The 18,694-nt window shown below is 39.0% G+C and overlaps 1 protein-coding gene across 2 annotated transcripts; it reads right to left on the bottom strand.

Annotated features, from left to right (window-relative positions):
* Positions 1 to 9: 9 nt before the first annotated feature.
* LOC129946062 (mitochondrial ornithine transporter 1) lies at positions 10 to 16,188 on the bottom strand. 2 transcript variants are annotated; one of them, XM_056056088.1, is made up of 6 exons: positions 15,871 to 16,188; positions 15,681 to 15,799; positions 692 to 1,056; positions 531 to 612; positions 367 to 472; positions 10 to 301 (listed from the first exon to the last, which is right to left on the bottom strand). In XM_056056088.1, exons 2-6 carry the CDS (start codon positions 15,745 to 15,747, stop codon positions 10 to 12), a joined length of 912 nt encoding a protein of 303 aa, XP_055912063.1. In that variant the 5' UTR covers positions 15,748 to 15,799; positions 15,871 to 16,188. The 2 variants fall into 2 exon arrangements, with proteins under 2 accessions (XP_055912063.1, XP_055912064.1); XM_056056089.1 differs by having other exon boundaries at positions 15,887 to 16,188.
* Between the last annotated feature and the right edge of the window lie 2,506 nt (positions 16,189 to 18,694).

Here is an 18,694-nt window from a genome sequence, read left to right as displayed (position 1 = left end):
GACACTCGTCTAGTGCCTGCCCTCGAGTATCTTCTTTGTATATTCATAAACTATGAACAGCGTCGCGGTCGCTGGTATTGTCCTTAACACAGATGGCAAGAGTCCATTATAGAGCGCAGCAAAACCTTCGGTTCTTATAATTTTCAAACCCACCGAGGTCATACTACTTCTCGAGTTATTAACTTGAATTCGACTTTTGATAACATCCGCAGGAAAAACCATAACCCAAAGAGTGACACCGCCAACTGCTCCAGCAAACATCGTTTTTAATGCTCCAATGTCTTCTTTTGATTGACCCGGTCTATAAAATATCGAACAATTTAATCTTATTTGCCTTTAACTATAATTTAAGTGAGTGTCTCATACTTTGCAAGAAGCTCCCGAGTTCCCTCGTACCCGCCGAAGAAGAAGAAATAACCGGGCATCTCTCTCATGAAGGTTGAGGTAAGGCCTCGATAAAATCCTCCAATACCTGTAAATAAATAGAAAAAATAAACACCGTACAGATGTTTAAATTTAGAAAAACTTACCTTCTGCTTTGAATATTTGTTTCGTAAGCTGGAATGAGGATATGTTCTGAGCTTTTGTGTCTTTTACTACTGCTCCTCCAGTCTTAAAGAAAACGTGTTATGTTATGTGTGAGAAAGAAAAAAACAACTTAAGGACTTTTTTCTATTCTTTTTTGTGTTACCTCTCGCATTGCTTGTAGTTTACATTTGACCAATTCCGTAGGACACAATGTGAATGTTGAGAAAAAAGCAGCTAAAAACCCAGCAAAAGCATTTCCCAAAACCGATAGATCTTTTGTACTTTTCAAGCCTTGGGTATAGGCTATGAACTTTTGACAACCACCATAAGCAGCAAATAAGACTGAATTCTCAGCCACATTAGCAGCTACTGCTGGGATGCTACCAGCATAGAGACCACGAAATATTCCATCTTTACGATATGTTTGAAGAAAACAATCTATCATGTTCTTGTACAGTTTAGGAAATGTTTGAAGTTTCACCTTAACAGTATCCATAGGTTGGGAGACATACACCTGCGCCACACCACCTTCAGGGAGAAAACGAAAATATATAAATTTTGGAGATACTTGAATTGATTTATTTAAAAAGTTAACATTGATAGCTTTTTGGTAAGTTCTCTTTCATATTTCCAAATGGCTGTGCTTTGTTTCTGGATTAAAGAGGTTTTTAAGGTAATAAAAGGAATTAATTGTAAGACTGAAATGGTTTCATAACTGAAAATATAGCGAAAAACTAAGAGCTCTAAACTTACATTAGGCGTTATGTATCAATCGGGAATAAATACACTAGGACAGTATTTTTCTTTTAGTTTCTGTCCATTAATACTTCAGTTACAATTAGGAAAGTAAGATAGGATTGGAAAGAAGATACCGATGCACATTGATTTTGAGTGTCTACACATTGTAATTGAGTCAGGTATAGCATTCCAAATCCGTGTATAGGATTTCTGAACTTCTTACTGTAAACTTATGGGCAATCTTAAATTCTACAACAATTTAGTGGGTTAGAAGTTTCCAGACGGCAGCGGACGAATTCTCGAGATGGAATCAAAGGTGGCGTCTACAGTTCCAGTAAGGTTGAACTACTTAGTGAACACCTTATAGGGCTTCTTCGACATATTCGGACCCGAGGCTTGTAAGGAGCGGTTTATCCGGCTTCCCTTCCTTGGAGTTATACTAAGGATCTGGCCCTCCAGGTTGGGGGTTGTGCCGTCAGGGTGACTTCCTGGCCACGTAAAAAATACCTTTAGTTGCGAAGCACCAACAAGCGTTGGATACGGACGGATTCACTGTTGACAACCCACGCAAACGAAATAAGGACAACGAACTTCGGATCTGTACGTGGAATGTTAGGTCGTTTAACAGACCACGTGCAGCCGAACAATTAGCAGAAGCCCTAAACTGCTGCAAGGCAGATATTACAGCCATCCAAGAAGTGCGATGGGATGGACCGGGCAAACGCAAACTAAAAGACTGCGATATCTACTACGGCGACTGCTACCGAGAACAAAGACAGCGTCTATTTGGGTGTGGATTTGTTGTTGGAACTAGACTCAGGCAAAAAGTCTTTAGTTTCAACAGTGCGCATCACGACAATCCGCATCAAGGCTAAAACAGAGGAGAAAGATTAAGACACCAAAGACATATTCTTCGAGCTCTTGGACAAGACATATGAGGAGATTTTAATGCCAAGCTAGGAAGAGAAGACATATTTGGTGGCATAATCGGGAGATACAGTCTGCACGACACCACCTCCGACAACGGATTCAGGCTGGTCGATTTCGCTGCGGGGCGAGACGTTCTGGTAGCTAGTACGCAGTTCACGCATCTCAATATCCACAAGGGAACATGGAAATCTGCTGATCAATCAACCGTCAGCCAGATTGACCACATTGCGATCGACGCACGACACTTCTCCAGTCTCCAGGATATCCGAACATTCCGAGACGCCAACATTGACTCGGACCACTACCTAGTTGTAGCCAAGATAGGGCTACGGATATCCCGATCCAAGCCAAAACAAGGAAGTACTGTGAGAAGATTCGACGTTAGACGGCTACAATCGCAAGAGACTGCCATGTACTTTTCCGATAGAGTCTATAATAACCTCTTAAGGAGTCCTATGCTGTCTTCATTAAGTATTGAAAACCAGTGGAAACATTGCCTTGAAGCCATCAGAGATGCCGCATCTGAAGTGCCACCACAGCGAAACCCCTGGTTTGACGACGAATTCCGGCAAGCGCACGCAGCGAAACAGCAAGCATACAAAACGGCGCTGCACAAAAGGACCAGAGATGCTCGCGAGCTCTACGAACAGAAGAGGAGAGAGGAACACCGACTTCTTAGATGGAAAAAAAGAGAGCATGAGAAGCGCGCGATCAAGGAGATAGAGGGATTTCACAACAGGAATGAGGTTCGTAAATTTTACCAAAAGGTAAAAAAAACCTCCCAAGGGTACCAGCCACGAACCGAAGCCTGTAAAGACGATCAGGGGAATCTAGTAGTAGAACCGTAGTCGATGCTGAGAATATTGAAAAACCACTTCTCTAAATTATATAACGACGATGACGAACCGAATTCCGCTGTAAGGAAGATAGAACCACTCAAACTTGGCGACGCAGATCAACAATTCCGCCTACCCGAGCTTGACGAAGTGTAGTACCCGTGGCATGATGGTTAGTGCGATGGACTGTCATGCCAGAGGTCTTGGGTTCGATCCCTACCTGTGCCATCTAAAGTCTTTTTCACGGGTACTGCCTCTTGCGAGGAATTGACAAATTCTCCAAGAGTAATTCTTGTCATGAAAAAGTGCTTTCTCAAATTAGCCGTTCGGATTCGGCCTAAAACTGTAGGTCCCCTCCATTCCTGACAACAGTACTCGCACACAGGAATGGTCGAGAGTTGTAAGTCACTAGGCCCTGGTTCCCAACGGACTGTTGCGCCACCCAATTCATTCATTCAGACCTTGAATAAGTGAAGATAGCTATATCTAAACTTAAGTCAAACAAGGTTGCTGAAGCTGACGGCATCGCTGCCGAACTATTCAAAGCAGCTGCCGATGACTTGGTAGGGAGCATGCACCAACTCATCTGCAAAATATGGTCGGTAGAAAGCATGCCCGATGAGTGGAATCTCAGCATAGTGTGCCCGATACATAAGAAAGGAGGCCTTCTAAACTGCCCCAACTACAGAGTCATCAGTCTCCTTAACATTGCGTATAAGATCCTCTCTGCCGTATTATGTGAACGTCTGAAACCATTCGTCAACCATCTGATTGGACCTTATTAGAGTGGCTTCAGACCAGGAAATTCCACTATCGACCAAATATTCACACTACCTTAGATCTTGGAAAAAAAAACCCAGTAACTTCAAATCGATACCCACCACCTCTTTATCGATTTTAAAGGCGCGTATGACAGCATCCCTGTCAAACTTATCCGTTTGTGCAGAATGACGATGGAGAATGCACGCTGCTCTATCAAGGTCGGAAAAGATCTCACCGATGCATTTGATGCCAAAAAAGGTTTTAGACAAGGCGATGCACTGTCATGCGACTTCTTCAACATCGTTCTGGAAAGAATTGTGCAAAACTCAACCGTCAACACTGGGGCACAATCTTCCAAAGGTCCATGCAACTACTCGGATACGCAGATGATATTGACATAATTGGAAGATCAAAGCGTGATGTCAGTGGAGCGTTTTTGAGCATTGCGACGGAAGCGAAGAAAATGGGTTTAGTGGTCAATGACCATTTAAGGTTTTTGGGTAGATATTTTGACGCTTTTATTAGTGCTAAAATGTGTGTTGGTCCATCTAAACAAGATAGTTTTGTTTTGATTTGAAACCAAACAAACGCTTACACTTTTATTATGTACGTAGCCAGAACCAATAACTCCTTTGAAGGTTTTTGAGTTGCTACATAGAGTCGTAGAATCCTTTTAGCTGTTGTCAGCCACCTTGAATGAGACATTCTTCCTGGCTGTCGGTTTGCAACTCTAAAGCTACATTCCCATTAAAAACTGCTTCACACATTTCATACATATTTCTGGTCCGTGCTTAAATGTTCTATAGTTATCGGAGGCAGTTCTACCATTATCTTTTCAAAACCTTGAATTGGTAAACTATCACAGCTCTCAAGAGCTTTTCCCAGTATTCCAGAAAAGCCTTTTGGGTCATTGGTTTTTCCATCAACATGTGCCATTAAATGACGAAGTAAGAGTTCATTTAGATGGAGTAAACAAATAAACCAATGTACTGGCTTCCCAATGGCTGCTTCGAGCTGACATACAATACCATTTTTGGATCCAGTGTTCACAATAGTTCCATCGCATCCAACCGCTGTAATTTCTTCCATATTAACACACAGGATGTTTTTTTTTACATAATCAATTATGCTTGAAGATATTGTTTTGGCATTCCCACAGGATGGAGTAACATGTCCCAGATAGTGTCCTCCTGAAACAAGTAAGTTCTTCCACTGAAATCTTCCGATGTGTTCTGGCTCCAATTGTTTCCAAAATCATTGTTTTGTCTGTTCGTCCGTCAAAGTATAAGCCTGTTATACTTCCAATTTTACATTGAAGATTTTGATGTAATTTCTTTCTTTCTCGTCTTATTTTGCTCTTGTCAATTACTTTTGAAGAATCTAGCGTGGAAACGACACCAATGTCTTGTAAAAGAGAACTTACAAGAATTGATGCTGACCTGTCGGATACCCCTGTTCTGTCGCTGGCTGATGCTAACTTCGTTAAATTTATCCTATTTTTGAATTGACGGACTTCTGCTGGGTAATATCGGCACATCGCTGTCGACATCGCCTTCGTCCTCGTCAGAACTTAAAATACTTGGATCATCCCCACTTCCATCAGAAATTTGAAGATCATTTTTGAATCTCTTAGATTCTTTCATCTCTTCATTGTTCATTGTATGTTTTAATTTTATGTGAAATCTGCTGATCTGACACAATAGGCAGAGATGCTTTTAGCCAAACACTTTTTAAATCGATCAATAATTTAGAAGAATATAAATAGAATGCCGATTCAAATGGAAAAAAGGCAAAACGAGAAAATAAAAGTATACAAAAATGAGAAACGGCTCAAGGAGAACTAAATTAAAATTAAAATAATAACGACCACTTTTAGTTCCACCTTCATTCAAATCGCTATTGCCTCAGCTTAGATCTAATATTTGAAGTTCTGTCGTGGGCGTCCGGAGAGATGACAAAGGGGACAAAGGTATGGTTGTTAACAAATCATCGTTTTTCTTATTCTTTTTTGAAGGAAGATTTAAGAAATCATGAGATTTTCAATAAATTGGGGATGAAAAATCATGAGAATCATGATAAATCATGAGACTCGGCAACACCGGAGCTTAAAGCAAAAACACTTACAAATGCCTTTGAAAATCAAGTGCAATAATCTTACTTTCTCCAAAACGATGTAAAGATTTGTTCCACTGTTCGGTGAGATGAACCATGAAATGACCAGTTGACTTATTGCTGCGAAAGCCCTACTGTCTATCATTAAGTAGGTTTCGATCTTCAAGATCTTTCTTAAACTGAAAATTAATCAGCGTTTCTATGATCTTGAAAAGAAGCGATGTACATAAGTTCAATTGAAAACAGTTAGAGGGTGAGGAGGATTAGTTTTTTAGGGATAAGCTAATAATATTGCACGTATGCCTGTATAAGGTTTCTGCGAAAATGCACGGCCATCATTTAATAATGCTGATTTTGAGCTTTCCAAATTTCTTCAATGAGCAAACAATAGCGAACAAAAGCATCAAATCAGCTTCTAAGTAGATTCAAAAGCGAAACCATCATCATTGTCCTTATGTTTTTAGTATAAATTCTCTTTCAAAATTGAACTCCCGGTTTTTGTGTTATATTATCAAAAAAAGATCTATAAATAAACCAAAATGCGTAGACGTGTAAACCAAACATAGAAAGCAAATTATTATTATTTTTAATTTATTTTTGTATCAATTCTCACCTGTGTAAAGCTGAGTTTGGTTTATGTCTTTTTAAAATAAACAAAATAACAACACACCTTATTTTATATATACATACATTTATGTAGGTAAACATGCTGCGATCAAAGATGATCTTAAAATACGTCGAATATTTGTTTATTTAAATTAAAATGGTTTAAAAACAACACTTTAGGTGGCTACACTCAGGGTGGTCTTCATTAAAGAAAAATATGAATTTAAAGTCTACAAAGCCTCATCGTGTTCGAAATATTCTGAATTAAAATGTAGGTGATCAAGTCTTAGATATCTGTATTAATGTTATCGCTAGTTATTTAAATAGTATTTTAATCGATAGATCTATGCTAAAAACATGGGTGCAATTCTGGTAAATTTTTCGAATTACCATTAAGCTTAAAGTTCAAGCCTAAAATAAGTGACAAATGAAAAAACGGTCATATAATGAAATATAAATAAAAACATGAAAAGGTATAAAAAAGGAATATTTTTTAAAACAAATCTGTGAATGTTTTATTGGAAACCAATGGAAAACGATATCAGTCATGTTCATGAAGTTTTTCATAACCAATTTCCAAACTTGTGCCCATATATCTTTTAAGGTGTTGAATATGTTGTGGGGCATTGGTATAGAGATAGACCGCATTATCTTTCATGTGGATCAAAGAAAAAAATCTAAATGGATTAAATCAACCTGTTCAAAATGACCCCTTTAGTACATTTCATTCATGAAATGCCTGACGAGCTAAGTGATGTGATGGTCAAGTCACTATTTCATAGGACTTTTATTTATGTGAATATTCAAACTTCTGCAAATCAGAATAAATAAAATTTGAATAAGATTAGGCCATACAAAATTGTTATTTTGAAATCGAACCAAGTCTTATTTTCTGATTGAATAACAAAACGTTTCGTAAACTTCAAAATCTAAAAACCTTTGCTAAATAAAGCAGTCTTCGGTAAATTCCCTGACTGTGTCACAGATTTTAGATCACGGCCTCTTGAGAGGATTTACAAAATTCTCCAAATGTATTTTTTTGTCATGAAGACCGCATTCTCAAATTATCCGTTTGAAATCGGCACATTAAGTTTTTTTCTTTCAAACTAAAATTACCCATTATCTGTAGTAAAATTATAACATAAAATATTTTAAATTCATATGTAAATGTAGAAAAAGGAACAAATTTCTTGGACATTAAAATAGATACAAAGATTTAAAAAAATAAATTAAATTCAAAGCTATTTTGGATTAAAAATTATTTTAATATCTGGCCCTTAGCTTTAATGACAGTGTGTCAACTGTTGGATATTGAGTCAAATAATCGGCAGCATCTGTCAATTGAAATATTGTACCACTCCTGTTGACTCATCCTCCACAGTTCGGTTTAATTTAATGTTAAATGTTTCTCCACCGCGCATTTTAAATCTTTTCCAAAATGTTATATGCGATTTAAGTCAGGCAATTAGATTGGCCACTCCAATACACTGATGTTTTGGTTCTTAAAATACTTTTGAACAGATTTGGATGTGTGCTAAGGGTCGATGTCCTGCTGTAGAACTCATTTGATATTCACCTTCATATTTTGATATCCATTTTACCCTTTATCAAATGTATTGGTCCAATGCCATACCAAGAAAATTAACCCCAAAGTAAGATACTTCCGCCACCATCCTTGACCGTTTTTTGGATGTATTTGGGATTCAGTTCTTTCAAATTTATCTTTGTTTCGTCCATCCACAAAACATTCCTCCACTTTTTGCCTCCTTCTGGCCCACTCTAATCAAAATCTGAGTTGTTATATTTTGTTTTCCTTAGAAAGGCCACCATTCTTGCGATCCTTCGGAGCAAGTTAGCTTTAACGAGTCTTCTACGAACACTTCTGAAAGTTATTGAAAGCTGTAGTTTGTTTTTTATTTCCCTTGAAGACTTGTAAAGATCTTTTTTTGAGGCGCAAATTATCTTTCATTCTTCTCTTGGGGATTGTTTTGCTTGGCTTTCCACTCTGTTTTTTGGCTCTCTTGATGGATCTGCAAATTATTCTGGCTCATTATTATTATTCCCTCATTTTTTTTGATACTAGTTAAATATTAAGGTCTGTGTTCCAATGCGTTTCTATTTTAATGCCAAATTTTGTATTGTTTACATTTTGCATTCGCTTTTTGCTCATAAAAATGCATATAAACAACGAATCTTTGTGTGGCATAAGTATTTTGACAGAATCTTTGTGTACCTGTTTTTACACTTTGCACGTGAAAACCAAGCAACTTATACAATATTAAACTTCATTTGAAGTGAAACATTAATAAAAAAATAAAATTTGATCAAAAGTTACTTAAAACCACGGTTAAAACAGTGGAGTTGTCAGATCTTTAACTGTAGCAAAGTTTAACGCTGGAATGGTAGTAAGGTAAAGAAAAGACCCGTTTGTCAAAAAGAGAGCCACGGTGGAGGCTCTGTCATGTTCTGGGGAGGGGATGTGTTGCTTATAATGGACTGGGTGACTTGGTTCCTATCACCGGCTCTATGAACAAAAGCCAATATGTTAGTACCCTAAATTAGGGATGTGCATCCGCGATTGGGGATTATTCTGAATATTTCCAATATCCACATCCGCATAAATTGATGCGGATTTTTTTTGCGGATGCGGATGTTTTTTAACGCTTTTTTCAAACTCGAAAAATTTATCATGATCAATAAAAACGACCCTTTCACCCTGAGTACAAATTTTAAATTCAAAAATCTCGGTCCCAAGAATGCGACGACAAAAGCAACAACAAGGCATATGCAATGGTCACAGATTAGAGGATATAAAAGCTCTTGCTAAGTGGCCAGAGGACACAGTTTATTTTTATATATTTAGTGAAAAAGTGATACAGATACAGAACATAAATGCCGCCACCAACAAAAAGCAGCATCTGGATCTAATCTAAATTAAATAAAAATGATCCTGACAAGTCCAAAACCGAATCCAAAATATGTCGTAAAACATACTCTCGAAAAGGACGCACGACTTCTTCGTTGAAAATCCACTTGAAGTCAAAGCAACCAGAAGAGTTTGTTTTATTTTAGAGCGCCAACAATGAACATCTTTTAAAAAAAAGAAAGAAGATGCAGGTATGATATTTTTTTATAAACATAAAATTCTGAATTAGCTTTTTAGTTCCTTTATTTTTTTTCGTACAAAATTGTTTGTTATATTCTTAAAACCAACTTTTTACTTTTTCGAAAAAATTTTAACACCTTTACAAGAAGCAAAGAAACAACTTTCGTTAGAGGAATCTTTGCAAAAGGGAAAAAATGGAATATTAGCAGCAGCAACTTATATAAAATTGACAAACTGATTGGAGAAATGACAGTGCTTCAGAATTTACCATTTAACTTTGTAGACGGACTTGGATTTCGCCGTATTATACAAGAACTAGCAACTAAATATAATTTTAGAGGACGAAACTTTTTTACTGATTTTATTTGCAATGAACTGTATGGAAAAGTTGCTGCTAAAGTCAAAGACTTGCTTGAAAAATATGACTACATATCTTTTACTTCTGATATTTGGACAGATCCCAGCTCAAGTGTTTCCTTGATAAGCTTAACTTGCCACGGAGTATCAGAAAACTTTGAACAAATATCAATCGTATTTAAATGCGAGACGTTTGGGGATCGTCATACAGGTGACATCTTTGCAGACAAATTTAACGCAATGCTTACCGAATGGAATATTTTGAAGGAAAAAGTGCAATACGAGATGAAGGCTCCAATATGAAAAGAGGTATGCGACTGGCATCATTGACTGATCTAGATTGCACTCTGTTCACAAGATGCAAATTGTAATTGGACATGGTTTACAATCGCAAGAAAATATAAAAGACATTAAGCAATTTTTCCAACCCATCACCGAGGAAAGAATAAAAGATGTAATTGTAAAGATGATGAATGATCCATTAAGCACCAATCCTCCTACGTTGTCACCAAATGCAAACAACACAAAAAAGAAGAAAGTGGATGAGACTTTACATTCGGAACTAGGTACATCCGGTTTAAGTTACAAGGCTTGGTTCCGAAGCGATATGGCAATGATGCTAGAGAATCTGATAACGCTAGTCCCGAAGCACTTCCCCAAAGGGAGTTAGCATGTTACCGAAACAAAAAAGACTAGAACTGGATAATAATCCGCTTGATTGGTGGAAAGTCCATCAAACAGACTTTAAAAGGCTCTCCAAAGTTGCACTAAAGTATTTATCACCTCCACCAGACAGTGTTCGCATAGATATTAAATTCCTTTATTTACTTACTTACTTACTTACTTAAGGTGGCGCTACAGTCCTGTGTGAACTAGGGCCTCACCCAACAAACTTCTCCATCTATCTCGGTTTCTAGCTAGATGTCTCCAGTTTCGCGCTCCAAGTTGGGTGAGGTCACCTTCCACTTGTGCGCGCCACCTGATCCGCGGTCTTCCTCTACTGCGCTGTCCTGTGGGTGCGGATTCGAAGACTTTCCGGGCCGGAGCATTGGTTTCCATGCGCTCTACGTGACCCAGCCATCTTAGTCGTTGGACTTTTACTTTTCTTGCTAAGTCTACGTCGCTGTACAGCCCGTACAGTTCGTCGTTCCATCTTCTCCTCCACTCCCCTTCGATGCATACGGGACCGTAGATCACACGAAGAACTTTTCTCTCGAAGCGACCCAAGGTGCTTTCATCCGCTTTTGTCATGGTCCATGCTTCTGCACCGTATAGCAGGACGGGGATGATAAGGGTCTTATATAGCAACACTTTGGTCCCTCGAGAGAGGACATTACTACTCAATTGCTTTCTTAGTCCAAAGAAACAGCGGTTAGCAAGAGTTATTCTGCGTTTGATCTCAGCGCTGGTGTTGTTTTCTGCGTTTACAGCGGAGCCTAGGTAGACGAAGTCCTTGACTACCTCAAAGGTACGTCTGTCGATTGTGACGTTTTGACCAAAACGTCGGTGTTGTATGTCCTTTCTAGACGACAGCATGTACTTTGTTTTGCCCTCATTAACCGTTAAACCCATTTTTGCCGCCTCTGCCTCAATACTCACAAAAGCCCCATTGACATCACGCTGAGTTCTTCCGATTATGTCAATGTCATCAGCATATGCCAGTAATTGGACAGACTTTTGAAAGATAGTGCCTCTAGTGTTGACGTGTGAGCTCTGCACTATTCTTTCAAGCACGATGTTAAAAAAATCGCATGACAGCGCATCACCTTGTCTAAAACCTTTTTTGACATCAAAAGGTTCTGTTAAGTTGTTTCCAACCTTTATGGAGCAGCGTGAATTCTCCATGGTCATCCTGCACAAACGGACGAGTTTGGCAGGGATGCCAAAACTAGACATGGCTCTATACAGCTCGTCCCTGTAGATGCTGTCATATGCGGCCTTGAAATCGATGAAAAGATGGTGGGTGTCGATTTGGTGCTCTTGAGTTTTTTCCAGGATCTGCCGTAATGTGAATATTTGATCAACTGTGGACTTTCTTGGTCTAAAACCACACTGATAAGGACCTATCAGGTTGTTGACGATGGGCTTTAGACGTTCACATATTATGGCAGAGAAGATTTTATAGGCGATGTTAAGTAGACTTACTCCTCTATAGTTGGTGCAGTTTAGAGGGTCTCCTTTTTTCAGGATCGGGCAAACAATACTGAGGTTCCATTCATCGGGCATGCTTTCTTCCGACCATATCTTACAGATAAGTTGGTGCATGCTCCTAACCAACTTATCTCCAGCTGCTTTAAAGAGCTCGGCATTCAAGCCATCTGCTCCAGCGGCTTTATTAGACTTCAACTTAGATATGGCAATCTTTACTTCGTCTAAGTCGGGAGGACGGGATTGTTGGCTTTCGTCGTCTATATCGAATGGGTCATCCTGCCTGGCAGCGGGATTCAGTTCTTCGTCGCCGTTATACAGTCTGCAGAAGTGGTCCTTCCATATCCTCAGCATTGACTGCGGTTCCACTATGATGTTTCCACTTTCGTCTTTGCAGCCTTCGGTTCTAGGTTTATGTACCTGTGAATTTCGTTTCACCTGTTCATAAAACTTTCGAACCTCATTCCTGCTTTTATACCTCTCAACATCTTCGACCGCACGCTTCTCATGCCCTCTCTTTTTCCTTCTGAAAAGTCGGCGTTCCTCTCGCCTCTTCTGCTCATAGAGCTCACGAGCAGCTCTCGTCCTTTTATGCAGCGCCGCTTTGCGTGCCTGTTGTTTGGCTGCATTTGCCTGCCGACATTCCTCATCAAACCAGTTCCTTGGTTCCTTGTTGGTGGCTGTTTGAAACCCAGAACATCAGAGGCGGCTTCTCTGATTGCATCTTGGCAATGTTGCCACTGGTTTTCGATACATTGTGTTGGCGGCAGAGAACTTCGAGAGAGGTTACTTGTCACTCGGTCGGAAAAGGATTTGGCGATCTCTGGCGATTGTAGCCGTTCGACGTTGTATCTTCTCCCAGCACCTCCCTGTTATGCCTTGGGTCTGGAAATCCGAAGTGCTACCCTGGCTACAACGAGGTAGTGGTCCGAGTCGATGTTAGCTCCTCGGAAAGTTCGTACATCCATGATGCTGGAAGCGTGTCTGGCGTCGATCGCAATATGGTCAATCTGGTTGACGGTAGATTGATCTGGAGAAGTCCAAGTTCCTTTGTGGATGTTGAGGTGTGGAAAACGCGTACTGGCTACCATTACGTTTCGCCCCGCAGCAAAATCTATGAGCCTGAATCCATTGTCGGAAGTGTTGTCGTGCAGGCTGTTCTTCCCGATTATTCCACCAAAGATGTCTTCCCTTCCTAGCTTGGCATTAAAATCGCCCAGGACTATTTTAATATCGTAGCTAGGGCACTGCTCATATGTTTTGTCTAAGAGCTCGAAGAACATATCTTTGGTGCTGTCGTCTTTCTCTTCTGTGGGGGCGTGCGCGCATATCAGGCTAATGTTGCCGAATTTAGCCTTGATGCGTATGGTCATGAGGCGCTCATTGATGCACCTATAGCTCAAGACTTCTTGCCTAAGTCTGGCTCCAATGACGAATCCGCATCCAAATAAGCGCTGTTGGTTTTCGTGGTAGCAGTCACCATAGTAAATATCGCAGTTTTTCATCCTCTTTTTGCCCGGCCCATCCCATCGTATTTCCTGGATGGCGGTGATATCTGCTTTATATCGTTCTAGGGCCTCCGCTAATTCTTCGGCCGCACGTGGTCTGTTAAGGGACCTAACATTCCACGTGCATATCCGAAGTTCGTTGTCCTTTATTCGTTTGCGTTGGTTGTCAACAGTAAATCCGTCCGTATCCGAGGCTTGTTGGTGCTTCGCAACTTTGAAAGCTTTTACGTGGCCAGGAAGTCACCCCGACGCACAACCTCCAACCTGGAGGGCCAGATCCTAAGTATAACTCCTTTATTTACGGACTTAAAATTGTCTTTATTTAATACATTCTAAAATCCGCATCCGCGGATGTGAGTCTTAAAAAATCAGCATCCGCATCTGCGGATGTCAAAATTTGTCCATCCGCAACAACTCTGCCCTAAATGATAATGCCTTTCCATCCGGGGATATGCTTTTTCTCGAATCATTCATCCTGCAACAGGACAATGCCCCATGCCACAAAGGCTGGTAATGAATTTTTGGAAGAATGTTGGTGTTACTACTTTGGACAGGCCACCTCAAAGTCGAGATTTAAATATTATAGAAAACGTCTGGTCTCTTTTGAAACGCAAAAGAACAGTTTCTTTAAATAAAACCAGAGAGGAGACAATTGCTGAGGTAAATTCCCTTTGGAAAGAGATATCTCCAGATATTCTTCAAAATTTAGTGGATTCAGTACCGAGACGCCTTCAAAAAGTTATTGAAGCCAAAGGAGGTTATACATTTCTTCATTTCTTTATTTTTGTCAAATTTAAACTTTGTCAAATAATGCATGCCTCTCAAAATACTTATGCCAACGAGTGAAATCAATAATTTATTTATGTCTTTTTAAGTTTTTAGGAAAAAATATTTGTTTGACTATTTTAAAGATTGTGTTAGTTATATATAAAAAGGTCGACAAAATACTTATGCCGACTAGTGTATATATATAGAGCTAAATAAAGTGCGAACATTGACTATTTTCCTTTCAAATCATAGGTTATTTTGAGTCAATATCTTCCCTCCTCGGAATTAAATGAGTGATTCTTAAGTTGACAACTTTGGGAAATATTCAAATATTTTTTAAATGAGGCACACACCGAAAGTTTATGTAAAAGATTTCCTTAGACTAGTATGCTTTTGGACAACACTTACGATCCCGACGAGAATTTGGCTGATTTATCCGAAAATGCAGGAATCAATTCACTAACATTAACCCACCATCGATCTCGACATTTCACGCACTAGTCAGAGGCGAATCCTGCGCAAAGATCTCATATTTATCGCATACGATATCCAACTGGCTCGGCAATTGTAGTCGCATGACCATTTGGTTATACTTTCGGAGATTGGGCATCAGAGTGTTTTGACTCAGATAACCATTAAATCTCGACTTGGTAAACCCGCATGCTATTGTCGAAAAGCCAATGCTTCTACAGTGATCGCCTTAGAGCTACGATTCGACCGTTTTGGATTTTTCTTTAGATAACCTTGAAGGACGGACAAATCTGAAGTAGATTCAAGCACTAAAAGCCAAAGCAATCCGTGAGCAGCCAAAAATTATATCAGTCCCACAATTTACATTAATTAAAAACAATACAAAATTCCGAAGGCGACACATTTTATTATCTAAAAGACAAACATATTCATAATTTATACACGTGAATCAACAAGTCCGACAAACGATTGGGCAGATAATTGTAATCTTTATTAATTAAATATCTTTCAACCTCAGATATCTATAATCGTTATAGAAGAAGTCCCTGTTTAGATTATGACTTTCTACAACCCATGACATGGTTTTTAACGAATACTTAAAAGGGCAAGGATGAACATCTTAAATAATAAATAACAAAAACTTCCCAAACTAATTGAATGGGTGATCTTTTTAAACCTTATCAGTTATCACATAATCACAAAGAAGCACGAGTAGGTTTTAAGGTATCAGAATTTGACCCACGACGCTAGATTCTGCTTACTAAGCTTTCTCTAGCAATGTCTAAATTCCTGAAGGAATTGTAAACTCACCCAGAGAACCTGCTGTGAAGTCAATGGCACCTGTTTTAAAATTGTTTTCCGATTCACTTCCTCTCATTTTGTTGATATAAAATGTTGCTTTTTTTAAAACTTAAATATATATTTTAATCCTATATTAGAAAAAAAAAGATAATCGTTATCCAAGATATTCACGTTTACTTTGGAGGGAACAAATCATTACTGAGTTGTGTACTGACAGTCACAGTATCTCGCCAGAGATATCTCTAGACTCCGAGCGCGCCACATGATTATGGTTTTGTGCCAAACTACTCTCTTATCACAACAAAAATCATGGCCAGCAAAATAAAATGTACACATTTCGGTCTTATCAATAAAATAGTACGAATTGTGGACAATAATAAAGAGAGATGTATTAGAGTACAACTGGGAAAAGGAAAACTTTTGAATTGTATATAATTCGATGTATGAGGATTTGGATACAAAATAAAGATAGATTTCATTTTTACAAAAATTAGAGAACGAAATTGAAAAATGATAAACAAAAACCAAACCATCGATGTTTTTGAAAGCAGATACTTTACTTTTGTGTTGTTTTATTTTAATTTTAAAAAACAACAGGTCATTTTTCCAGTCAGTGGGTATTTTTTCTGAATTCATTCCTCCACAGCACTGGAATGGAATACTTGATTTTGTTGTTTCTACAGAAAAGGTGAATTCCATAGCGTGGGGAATTGGTGTTACTTCTCTTGGTGTATTTTTGTGTATGCGATGAGGTTTCTGGTTTGAACTTGAATCTTGAGTTTGAATTGAAACTCGTAGGTTGTAAGTTTAAGCATTTCCGATTCCGGTCATTGGTGTTCTGTTGGTTAGCATCTTACACAAAACTTGTAGTCATGATTAGAATTTATCTGAAATTCTAAAAAAATGTGGAAAATAAAATCTTGATTAAGCAAGACAAAGATTTGAGAAGATAAAATCAAGAAAAGATGAGTTTCGGATGGCAAAGGTATGAAAAACTGGTGCTAAAATGCCGCTGAGTTATTTTCTTTTGTTCAGATTTTGGGCAACAATGGGAGGTATGAATTCTACGAGGACATAAACCCCGGATGTTTTTTTATGAATCATGAGTAAGTAAAGTAAAGTTTAGGTTGATTTGAATATTCCTAAAAGTTTTTTGATTTTATTGTCTTTTGAATTTGCGAAGCAGAAAAAGTGACCGGATATCAGATTTTAAACTGATACTTACTAATTTTTCCTCATTTGTTACTTAATTAATTTACGAGTTTTTTTTTAATAGGAGATTGAGTAAAACATACAAATAGTCCTATGTGTAGTCAGTATTTTTCCTCTCAGTTTCAATATTAAAACACTTTAAAGTACCTGGCTAGGTTATCCATCTAGTGGATTTGGGTGACCTTTTTTAGTGTTGTATTTTGTTGGTGAATGGTCAACACTGCCCGGTTTTCTGAATCCGGTGATAACATCAATTTTTTAGAACCATTTTCAAAATTATCTAATTCTAGTATGCAGGTTTCAGTATCAAGATTAAGAGGACAAAAAGTGTAATAGCTTAAACATAATATGACTCATTTTACATTTCTATGATATATCAAAAAAAGTTAATAAGATGGATGAAAGGAAAGTCCACAGTTGATCAAATATTCACATTACGGCAGATCCTGGAAAAAACCCAAGAACACCAAATCGACACCCACCATCTTTTCATCGATTTCAAGGCGGCATTTGACAGCATCTACAGGGACGAGCTGTATAGAGCCATGTCTAGTTTTGGCATCCCTGCCAAATTCGTCCGTGTGTGCAGGATGACTATGGAGAATTCACGCTGCTCCATAGAGGTTGGAAACAACTTAACAGAACATTTCGGTGTCAAAAAATGTGTTAGACAAGGTGATGCGCTGTCATGCGATTTTTTAACATCGTACTTGAAAGAATAATGCAGAGCTTACACGTCAACACTAGCGGCACTATCTTTCAAAAGTCTGTCCAATTACTAGCATATGCTGATGACATTGACATAATCGGCAGAACTCAGCGTGATGTCAATGAGGCTTTTGTGAGTATTGAGGCAGAGGCGGCAAAAATGGGTTTAACGGTTAATGAGGGCAAAACAAAGTACATGCTGTCGTCAAGAAAGGACATACAACACCGACGTCTTGGTCAAAACGTCACCATCGACAGACGTAACTTTGAGGTAGTCAAGAACTTCGTCTACCTAGGCTCCGCTGTAAAAACAGAAAACAACACCAGCGCTGAGATCAAACGAAGAATAACTCTTGCTAACCGATGTTTCTTTGGACTAAGAAAGAAATTGAGTGATAAAGTCCTCTCTCGAGGGACCAAAGTGTCGATATATAAGACACTTATCATCCTCGTCCTGCTCTACGGTGCAGAAGCATGGACTATGACAAATCCGGATGAAAGCACCTTGGTTCGGTTTGAGAGAAAAGTTATTCTTGTTCTTCTACGGTCCCGTATGCATCGAAGGGGAGTGGATTAGAAGATGGAACGACGAGTTGTACGGGCTGTACAGTGACGTAGACTTAGCCAGAAGGGTAAAAGTCCAACGACTAAGATGGCTGGGTCACGTAGAACGCATGGAAACCAATGCTCTGGCCCGGAAAGTCTTAGAATCCACACCCACAGGACAGCGCAGTAGAGGAAGACCGCGGATCAGGTGGCGCGCACAAGTGGAAGGTGACCCCACCCAACTTGGAGCGCGAAACTGGAGACATCTAGCTAGGGACCAAGCTAGATGGAGAAGTTTGTTGGGTGAGGCCCTAGTTCACACAGGACTGTAGCGCCACCTTAAGTAAGTAAGTAAGTAATAAGATGGTAAAGTTCAGGCTTAGGCTATATAATGTACGAGGTGTGTTCAAAAAGTACCCGGCATTTATAAATTTCGCGGGTATGGAGAGTCCGAAGGTCATTTTTTGAAGCAATTTTCAGCTATATTCACTGTTTACTATGTCGTGGGTATTGCTAAAACTCGATGTTTTTTTATGAGCTTGGCGATTTTTGCAAAA

Source organism: Eupeodes corollae, chromosome 2 (assembly GCF_945859685.1).
Source record: "Eupeodes corollae chromosome 2, idEupCoro1.1, whole genome shotgun sequence".
Classification (NCBI taxonomy): domain Eukaryota; kingdom Metazoa; phylum Arthropoda; class Insecta; order Diptera; family Syrphidae; genus Eupeodes; species Eupeodes corollae.
Note: the sequence above shows the minus strand (reverse complement) of the source record. Positions and strands in the feature narration are given on the sequence as shown.

What these genes read in the sequence shown, in the direction of transcription:
- LOC129946062 (XM_056056088.1), bottom strand. Translation starts at nt 15,747, where the DNA reads ATGAGAGGAAGTGAATCGGAAAACAATTTTAAAACAGGTGCCATTGAC. An exon ending in ACAAATATTCAAAGCAGAAG is followed by an intron (nt 473 to 530) that starts GTAAGTTTTTCT and finishes ATTTATTTACAG; the next exon opens with GTATTGGAGGATTTTATCGA. An exon ending in ACTCGGGAGCTTCTTGCAAA is followed by an intron (nt 302 to 366) that starts GTATGAGACACT and finishes GATATTTTATAG; the next exon opens with ACCGGGTCAATCAAAAGAAG.